We start from the raw sequence: 10,459 nt of genomic DNA, 5'->3' as shown, positions 1-10,459 counted from the left end.
TCCAGGCAGTCACCCAGGGTCTGTGGTCCTTTGGAGAATTGAGACATGGCAGAAACAATCATAGCTTTCAGAAATACAGTTTATTCACCTATTTACATCTTCAGTCTGCATGGCGGGAGTCCAGATCTTGGTCATTTCAAGCATGGTCATTTCAAGAGAATGCAGCCCTGGAGTCTAAGGCATCTCTCCCATCCAGCCTGCAGCCAGCCTCCCCAAAGATGGATCCCAGCCTTTCTTCCTCTTTTTCCTTCCCAGAACCCCTTGCTTCCGGACTCCCTTTTCCTGTCACCTCAGACACACCCACCCCATGACCTTGGCAGCATCTGTCTCCCCAGGTCAATGGATTCCTCTCAGATGGCCCATCAACCCCTTTTGTCATGTTAACAGATTTACTCTTCACTAGGCCAGCCAGGCTGGTTTGCATAAGCCAGCCCAGGGATTCCTGGTCTGGCACAGTCCTGCAGCTTGTACTTTCATCCATTAATCAAAAACCTACCATTTATTAATTTTTAGGGTTTGGGGGGGGGTCCCCCACAAATTTATAACAATAATAAAGGACATAGTATCTCATTTCTTACAAGAGTTTTCCTAAGTAAAATCTGTACATATTTACATTTTTCTTGACCTTGGGGTTTGGGGTTTGCATTCATTGATTTCTTCTGAAGTGAATGGAGTTTAGCAAAGCTTAGCAAAACTGGAACAGCACTCAGGCAGAACAAAAATGTATGTCCGGAATATTTTCTGCAATTACACCAGTTGTTAGTCGCACTCTGCTAAATGTATACCTCATACAAAATGGGCAAGGACATTTGATATATAAGATTCCACATATCTAAAACAAATTAAGAGGTGGGCACCAGCGCATCCCACCCATTCCAGTGGGGCTCTTTCACATGAAATCTTTCTCAGGTCAGACTTCCATTCATTTATTATTTCAATACATCTATAATTTTCCAGAAGCAGTAATATTCCTCTTGACCTTGCCTCCTGTACGTTGTCTCAGCAAGCTGTAGATAGGGTCTATTGAAATGGGGCAAGTTCAAAGATATAAAGCTGCTTTATACAGAGTCCGTCTAGATCCACCTTTTCTGCTCTGGATGATGGCGGCTCTCCAACAGGTCCTTTTTATCACTGATTATTTGATCCTTGTAACTGGAGATGCCATGGACATGGTTTTAAAATTGCAATCCAGGAGAGAAGGAATAAGTAGGACTCAAGGTCCCCAGAGGGAATATGTTAGTGTTCTGCCTCTCCAGCTTGATAGGCACTTTGACACAGGTAGAGAATGCTGCAGATGACCCTGTGCTTCACCAAATCAGTTGGCAGGATTCAGTGGAAAAATCCAAAAGTATCCATAGCAACAAGTGAGGCACTTCCAATGTCTGAAAGGGGTCTCCCCCACCCACCCTGGCAGGAATTGTGGAGTTTTGAAGTAGGTGGGCAGGAAGGCCCTCAACCGAGTCTCAGTTTCTTGAAGGTCCCAATAAGTCTCTCCAAAAAAAGCCAAAGCAGGTTCCCACCACCCAGTGGTGGAGAATCCCACATAACTATTTTGAAAAAGGCAATTCATACAGTCATCTGAAAAGGTGCTGGCTCCTCTGTGAGAACTGGAGGAGCAGATGATTCCGCTGGTTACATTTTAGTGGCGTTGTTATCCTGTGAAGATGAAGAATAAAGTTGCTAGCATAGATTTCTGAGAACCTCAAATTAACTCAACATTTCTCTTCCGTTTACTTGTTCACTATCTGAGGTATCCATATCTCTGATAGAGATGTATATAGATTCCTCTAGCGCCTGTTCAGTCATAGCCTTTACATGTCCATCAAAGAAGCTGTCAAGATCTGCCTAAGGAATAACTCTTGTACAAACTGGATGGTAAATAGCTTCTTGTTTTCACAACATCCCCTCTAAGGGAGCTTCCAGGCCAGCAGTTTACTGAGCATTTACAAGTAACTTGCACAGATGTTATACAATGTCACTGGCTTATTGAGCGATCATCCTGACATGTCTGCACGAATGTTACACAACACTGCCAGTTAGAGGCTGTTATCCTACAATTTCTACTGCAATTTCCCATCACTTTTCTTGTCAAACTTTTTGCAACGAGAAAAGTGATGGGATAATTTTACCAGAACATGCGGATCAACAACCAACATTTGTGCAAACAGACTTGCCTGCAATTAAAACACGTATGTTGGGGGTTTGCACGACTGCTCAGGTATAGCAATTCCTACAAGATAAGTCCCATGTTACAGTTGTAGAAGCAAGGTCAAGGCGAAGAAGTAATGACTTGCCTCAGGCAAACTAGTAGTCCATGGTAAAGAAGGCATTTGATCAAGCCACTTCCTGGTTAGTATATTGGCTGTGTCTTAGTTAAAGCAATGTACATTTGATGGGCAGAGCACACAATGGATGGGGAGAGTCTTCCTAGCACACTCGAGATATGGTGCACCCATTCTACAGATCTGGCTGTGGAGTGTGCACTGGCCTTTCAATGTAGGGAGGCCTAATGACATATATGATGGAACCCAGAGCTGAGCAAGGAAGATGAACAGGTCCATCACTGTAGTCTGAATGCCTGGCTTGGAAGTAGCAATGCGATATTGCCCTGTGAGATTTCTAGGACTAAAGTTTCCAGCCAGAAAAGAAAAAGGAAAGGAAAGGAAAGGAAAGGAAAGGCTAACCACGTACTGTGACAGTTTGTGGCAAGCTCTCTCCCCGGTTCCTGGTAACATAGGTAACAGCATCATGTACAGATGGGAAAAGGTGCTGCTTGGTTATTGTCTGGCTGAAGAAATTGCCTCTTTCCAGCTGGGTAATGACGGAAGCTGCAGGGGGAAAGACAAGGAAAAGCCATGTGAGGGTGCCATTTCAGCTCACTTCCGCCAACTGATGCCAGCCACACTAACCATGAATGCTCAAACCCACCTATCACCTGCTTTTTCCTCTAAGCCAAGAACATAGGGATTTGCTGGCTGGATCAGACTAAGCGTTTGTCTCCAGTGCTGGCTGCCCAGATATCCCTGGAAGCTCACAAGTTGGGCATGACTTAAGAGCCATGGCACAGAGCAGCTTCTCCACTTAGGACCAAACCAGGCGTAATGCTGTGGGAAATCTACAATTAGGACCTCCCACTGAGTGTGAGGAGTGTGTCTGCTTAGCTAACTAGCAGCCCCCTGCAGTTGCTCTGGGAACTGGTGCTCTGGAAAAGAGTCTTTCACCTTTTCATCCCTTTCCCTGATCTAAATCATTCCCGGATGCTATTACCACCACAGGGGAGATGGGAGACACTTTTGCTCTTGAAGTTGCTGATCTAATGGGGGGGGGCAGAGGAAGATGTAGACTGGGCAAAGGTCGGCTGCTGTGATGCCTTCCAGATGTTGTGGGACCCCAACCAGTAGCAGCTGAAGCAAATGTAGTGAATTCTCAGCGTTATACAAGGACTTTTGTGCCACATATCCTGAATCGTTAACAAGACTCAGGTTCAAACTTTAGCATGAGCAACTGTGCGTCCCACTGTCATTTAACACAAATTATAGTCATTTATGTCCTGGATCCTCTGCCACAGCATCTGAATCACTGGCTCCTTCTGCCCTTCAGTAGTACATTTTTAACCAATTCAAAGGCTTGATGGAATAATGTGACTATGAAACAGAAGAAGTCAAAAGGGCAGGAGGAAGTACTCATCCAGGACAAGGCTGAGAACGGAGGAATCACCAGTGATAGAAGATGCACACACTCTCAGGTTATGTTAGGCTTTGGGGAATCGGATCCCTCCCCCCGGTGGCAGTGAATAAGCAGATCAAATGAAAGGAGCGTTCTTTCCAGTTAGTTTCTTTAATAATCACAGCGAGAGACAAAGGAATGTGTATCTCTTCTAGAAATGGCGTTGTTCCCAGTAAAGGCTCACCTTCTCCCCCATTAATCTACATCACTCCTACGCCAGGTAATCTGAGCTTGTTGCCTCTGCTTTCTCTGTTCTATCACTCTCAAAGCCCACCTAGTCTTAGGCGAAGAGGGGGGGTCAGGAATGCTGTCCAAAGATACTGAACCTGCTAGCTGTCTCTTTCCTGGTGTTTCCTCTTCTAGCTGTTCCTCACCCAGTATTTCCCAGCTTTTCCCCTCTGGACTATGCCCCTCTGCAAACCATTGTTCTAAATCAATACTGTCCTCCTGCCCTTGTGAAGGTTCAGGAGAAGGGTGTGTGTGGCTCCCACCATTCCTCCCCAGTCCAGCCCCTGACAGGCTATGACTTGCTTACTGCAGTGTGGCTGACCCGTGACTTCCTAGAACTCCTTACCATGGCAACCGACGAGAAACACATCCACTTCAATCTCTTGAAAATCTTTAAATATCTGCCAAGGACAACAAGCATAAACAACTGAGACAAGATACTTCACAGGAACCTGAGAGGTTGCATTTGCCTATCCTGCCACGGCAGGGCAGCTTCAGATACTAGGAAGTTATTCCACAAAGCCCACATGTTATCTGCATGGACCTCCCTGTGCAATCTTTTGCTGAAATCGATGAATTTTATGTGGGTAGTAATGGCCATTGGGCAGTGGTTAAGATGTCTGCCAAAGTAAAACAGAGAAAATAAAATGCCTTCCTCACATTTGGCTGATTTGGATTATTTGGTGTCTTAAATGCCAGTAATTTCTGTGACAGATGTGATTGGCAGAGAGAGAGAGAAGCAATTAACAGATGAAAGCCGGTGATGAGCAAGGTTCAGAAGCACAGATTAGCCATCACAATGTAATCGAAGCCACAGTTTGTTGGAAACCCCTTTTGAAGGGCCAACGAGACACGATGTTAAATCTCTCCTTTAAAGTTAGTATTAGCACCAGTGGGGAATGCAAAAAACAAAAACCCAAAACAAACACCAGCTTCAGAGGAGGGATTTTCCTCAGGACTCCAGCAGGGGAGGAAAGGGCTTAATTCCTTCTGCTACATATCAATCCCCTCCTCACAGCACCTTCAGCTGGTGCTGTCTGCATTTTAAGAAACCTACAGGTTTAGATGCAAAGCTGCATTTAACCTCACATGGAGTTTGGCTCTCAGTCATCTAGCTGGCAGTCAAACAGCTCAGGCCATCTGAAACCCCTCCCTTTCCAGAGGTCTTCCTCATGAGGCAGATTTGCCTTTTAGATTTGGCTGCACATAGAACAACCCTCTTATGACGGGTGTCCCTCTTCTGATGGTTGACCCCTCCTTACGTTTTTAAAGGTCTTTATGCAGACGGTGTCCACAAAGTTGACAGGGGTGAGGTCCAGGATGAGCGAGTGAAGAGGAGGCTTCTTCAGTCCCAGGGAATGCAAAGTGGGTTTGCCAGAAGGTTGTGGCTGGCTCTGGGTTTGTGGGGCCAAGTCAGTCACACTTCCATTAGCAGCAGTGGCTGCTGTGTCATTTCCCTGTTCCTGTGAGGAAAGAAAAATCACAGTATTTCCCCCCAACATGAAAGTGTTCTGGTCATTGGGTTTTCTCAGGTTGGTTCTGCTCATAATGTGTCTCAGCAACACTAAGGGTGGGTGAGAAATTCAATTCACTTCAAATTTAATTTGCATGTTCCAAAACACTATATGGAACAAAACACAACCACCCTTGGAAATTCACACTTCTGCAAATTTCGCAGTGCAGTTCTCTAGTCAAGCAATGTGCACAAGAATGCACATACTGCAGTAAAGTGTGCCTAAAAATGCATATGTGTCAGGGAACTGACATTGGAGCTAGAGACGGAGGGAAGGCTCTCAAATGATGCTGGAGAAGGGCCCAGCAGGGAGAGAGGCAGCTCCGCAGATGGGGAAGCAAATCAGCGCTACACCAGGGATAAGAAGGGGCTGATGGGGGAATCGGCGAGAGGGCTCCAGGACTCTTCACCGGACACCAGCGGGGAGAGCACGGGTGCCCTGCTACCCACGCCCACCCTGTTCAGAAGACTTCCGTGCAGAGAGAGTAGAAGGAGACTGGGTGTCAAACAACTTTTATGTTGGAAAAGATTTAAGAAACGCCCACTGATGGATTCTGCTAGCGACTGAGGCAGCCACGAAGTGAAGGGCTGCCCAGACTGAAAGGTTTAGCAAGGCAACAAAGCCTGGAGAGGCGGCAACTTACGCACGAGCAACCCATACACATCACAATATGCTAGCGCACTTATATTAATACAGTGGTACCTCAGGTTAAGTACTTAATTCGTTCCAGAGGTCCGTTCTTAACCTGAAACTGTTCTTAACCTGAAGCACCACTTTAGCTAATGGGGCCTCCTGCTGCCGCCGCTGGAGCACGATTTCTGTTCTCATCCTGAAACAAAGTTTTTAACCTGAAGCACTATTTCTGGGTCAGTGGAGTCTGTAACCTGAAGCGTATGTAACCCGAGGTACCACTGTATGATAAAAGTGATTCATATTAAGGGAAATATAAAAATTAGGGAAAATATGCTTTGCATAAAATCTGGATATATGGCAAAATTGCATACAAAATGCGTATATTAAAAGTTCGAACTGAAATGCTGCTGAATTTTCATAAGGACTTTAAAAATAATCACAAACCGATGTGGAAATGTGGAGAATTGAAGTTAAGTTTGGGGAAATGAGGAACTAAGAGAAACCAAAACTGGCAGATTCACCCATCTCTATTCAGAAGATGTACAGAGAGCTGCAGCCGCAAGAACAGCCCTTTTGGAAAAGGAGCAGGGGTGGACTTTGCTAATCTTTTTTAATATGGCCAAAATTTGGCACTCCCGAATGGATCGTCTCAATTATGGATCATCTCAATTTTGCTCCCCCTTGGCTTGGAGCCCTGTGCAAGGGAACGGCCCGCAGTGCCCTAAATCTGGCACTGAAAGGTGGTTTCCATCTCCCTCATAATATGCTGGACTCTGACATCTTTGGGATGTTTCTTTGCACAGGTAGGCAGCCTATCGGATATTTTGTATCTCATATTGTTTGGGGTTTATTCCATTTATTACAATCAATTTATGAGTTGTCTAAAAGAAAAAATCCTTTAGGCAACAGGTTCTGTTCTCATTGGCCTGGTTCACATGTCATGTCATGCCAAGTCATGGCATTGCAGGGAACTCATGGGCTCCCAGGGAGGAAACTGCAGCTGCTGGGCTCCTCAGCGATTGTTCTGTTGCTGTGCTGAGTGAAGCCATGATTTCACTTAACATGTTGTCGGAAACCAGGCTTGTAGTTCAGGACAAACCTTGGTTATAACTTGTGGTCAGCCTGGAGAGTGCTAACTCACAAGCCTAGGTTCACATGACACATTAAGCCAAATCAGGGCATAGCAGAGCAGCAGAGTGACAGGAGAGGAGCAAAAAAGCCACAGCCTCTTCTCTGGGAGCCAGCACATTTCCACTAAGCCATGGTTTGACTTTGTATGACATGTGAACCAGGCCAATGGGAAGGTGTGCGTACAGTCCTTGCAGTGGGGAAGCTCCTCAGTGAAGAAGAGGCATAGAACTGATTGCAAACAGAAAGAACAGGTCACTTTGTGTTTTGCAACCCTCTCTTTGTGCCACAGCTTTTCTAGCAGCTCTGGTGGGGAGTCACTTTATCAACAGTATGAAGGGTCTGCGGCAAGTCTACTCGGAGACAGACCAACACATTTTGGTGCCTGAGACAACAAATCCAGATTGTTCCCCACGGTACCAAACATCATCATCATCACCAACAACATCATCATATGGGTTTTACTCATATGATCATGTTAAATGCCTGCTCCAGGAAATGTTGACCACAACTTTCTTTCATGCCCAGATTGATAAATACCTGTGGCCTTGCCTCCATATCTATATTCACAAACGCCAGGTTGTTGCTCCCAGAGTCACACACCGTTTTGATCTGAGAAGTCATTTTCTGTTACCAAAACAAGAGCAGAACAGAAGTCCGAGTAAACTCAAAGCAATTGTGTCTCCATGTGACATTTTGAGAAGCTCCATAAATTACTTCTGGGACAAAGAATAGCAGGGCAGAAGGAACAGAGAAGTTACATCTTCTGGCTTGAGCTTCTATAGAAAGCTTCAAACCCTGTGTCCTTATGGCTGGAAGATGTCCTTGAACTATGACATACACGATAGAGCAAGGTGTGTAAGCATGTGTAGAAACTAGACCCACCCTACTGTTCATTGCTCTGGCCACTTTTGCCTCTGGCCCTGCTGACCTCTGGTTTGTGGCCACTGTAAGGCTGCCGAAATGGAATATGGCCCTTGTGCTGAAAAAGATTCCCCACCTAAATGGATCTCACTTCAGGTTGAAAATGGGGTAACTATCCTGTAAACCTCCAGATGCTGGGGGACTCCAATCCCCATCAGCTCCAACCAGCATGGCCAGTGGTTGGGAATGATGGGAGTTGTAGTCCAACAGCATCTGAAGGGCTACAGGTTAATGATCCCCGAGTTAAAACATGGCTGCCTTAGGCTGTATTAACAAAATCTGCAAGTATTTACAAAACACCAAAGGTCCTTTTAGCAAAAGCGTGCTTAGTGTCATGTGTGAACAGGTCCCCACATGAAAACAATGATTTAGCCGCCTTTCCTTCTTGCCTCAAATTATTTATGAATTAACTACACACACAATAAACTTCATGGAGACACACTAATTAGTAATTTAGAAGAAAATGGTCCACCTTTGCCTTCTTGGCTTCCTTCTTGTCTTTCTTCTGCTTCTTCTTTAGGGCTTTTTTCTTCTTTTCAACAAGACGGTCCACATCAAAGCCACACTGAAAAAGAGACATATATTTATGTACCAGCAGCTATTGGTTTTAGCAAGGTATAGATCACTCTAGCCTGTTTGCTTGCTTCTTATGTGCTCCTTGTACATGTTATATAGTGATACCCATAGCCATGGTCTATGAGCCTCTTTCATACTATGAATTCTGTTTGGCTTCTGCAAGTGAGGCCCAACTTTGGAATACAGTCCAAAGCCATTTTATTTCTAATGCATTGGTCAGCATGGAGACCCTCTGCCCCCCCCCAAGAAATATGAGGGACATCTTCTGAACCCTCCTCACCTTCTTCTTTAGGGCTTCTGCATACAGGTCAGCATTAGCAAAATAGATCGTAGCAGAGGAGCGGAAAATCTTCACGCCTGGGATCTCCTCAGCCTAGAAACAGAACAAAACAAGGCGTTAGTACGGTGTCATAGCAGCTTGAACTCAAGGAGACTTTTGTTCAGATCCTCACTCAGCCACAAAGCTCACCAGCTCGCTGTGGACAAATTACAATCTAACATCCCTCAAAGTGGTGTTGTGAAAATAAAGCAGAAAGTAAGTTCATGGTTGATCTCCTGTGCTTCTTGTTAGGATTCTTGCCCCGTGTTGCAGTCATGGGATTGGTTTTATCACATGATGGTGTATGTTTTCATTCCACATAGTGGGAAGTGACGGAGACAGGATGTTTGTATTACTGTGTTTCCGTGATGTAGGACGTTTGTTCCTTTGTCTCTTTCTCTTTGCTGTTTGATGCTGACGAGGAAGGAGCTGAGTTAGAATGCTCCGAGTGTATTATACGTAAATAAAGTAGTTTAGCCAAAATGCTGTGCTACTGAGTCTGTTACCCGGACTGCCAGGACTCTGCTGATCCTGAAGTGTGCTGATGCCTGCAAGGCATCAATCGCTGTGATGTTCGGGCTGGAGAAAGCTTTTGAAGCTCCAGAACGACCGACCAGGAGGGAGAGAACATGCCAGTCGGGCATGTGTCTCTGCTGGATGCCTACTCATGTGCAGGACCTCCTAACAGGTGGGATAAGTATTTGATAAACAAACAAACAAACAAACAAACAAACAAACAAACAAACAAAGGCTAGGCTTTTGTACAGGGCATGTGATTTCTGTGGCTAGAAATCTGGATTCGAGATAGCACTTGGTGAAATGCTTTGTGGTTGAACAGAGGTTGCTCCTAGTAAGATGTGAGCAAAAGGGCTTGAGAAGGATAAACCCTTCTGCATCTTGCGATTGTCTCATCCCAGCCCTCCATTAGACATGTACATCTTCCAGGCTCTTTCCGCTCATGTTTGCTTTGGTCGAAGAGGAAGCACAGTGCTTTGTTTTTCAAAGCACACACGCCATTTTCTACATAGCCCCTCCATAGTCGTCTCCCCGAGTCATTTTCCAAATGTACTTTACCTTTTGATATTCAGCTACATCTCTGTAAACATCGGTTGTGGGCACTTGTCCTAAAATGGAATAATGGGGCCTTAGAGAAGATGGAAAAAGAGGGATTAGCAAAGACTCTGTTCAGGCTACTTAGCAACAACTTCATGACACCTGGAATTTTATGTTGATGGAGAAGTTGCCAAATTCATATGGGTGAAAGTTGGAACTTGTTCAATACACCAGTCTGAAATTATGTTAAGTGTCAGTTCTGGCTAGAAGTATCTCCTGGGAGCTGAACACATTGGTCAGACATCAACACACTTTCATCATTACAGACAGCTGCATTGATGAATGCCAAAGACTAACA

General features: G+C 45.1%; 1 protein-coding gene across 1 annotated transcript in view; it reads right to left on the bottom strand.

Annotated features, from left to right (window-relative positions):
* Positions 1-61: 61 nt before the first annotated feature.
* Positions 62-10,459, bottom strand: part of SLC26A6 (solute carrier family 26 member 6) — a 33,167-nt gene continuing 22,769 nt past the window's right edge. The window contains exons 14-21 of the mRNA XM_080996774.1: positions 10,123-10,192; positions 9,010-9,102; positions 8,626-8,718; positions 7,770-7,856; positions 5,217-5,417; positions 4,301-4,355; positions 2,692-2,828; positions 62-1,656 (exon numbers count right to left, since the gene is read on the bottom strand). Coding sequence (XP_080852900.1) covers positions 1,633-1,656; positions 2,692-2,828; positions 4,301-4,355; positions 5,217-5,417; positions 7,770-7,856; positions 8,626-8,718; positions 9,010-9,102; positions 10,123-10,192 — 760 coding nt within the window. The 3' untranslated portion in view covers positions 62-1,632. The remainder of the gene's footprint in view (positions 1,657-2,691; positions 2,829-4,300; positions 4,356-5,216; positions 5,418-7,769; positions 7,857-8,625; positions 8,719-9,009; positions 9,103-10,122; positions 10,193-10,459) is intronic.

Source organism: Podarcis pityusensis (assembly GCF_964106645.2).
Source record: "Podarcis pityusensis genome assembly, chromosome: 2".
NCBI classification, from domain to species: Eukaryota; Metazoa; Chordata; class Lepidosauria; order Squamata; family Lacertidae; genus Podarcis; species Podarcis pityusensis.
Note: the sequence above shows the minus strand (reverse complement) of the source record. Positions and strands in the feature narration are given on the sequence as shown.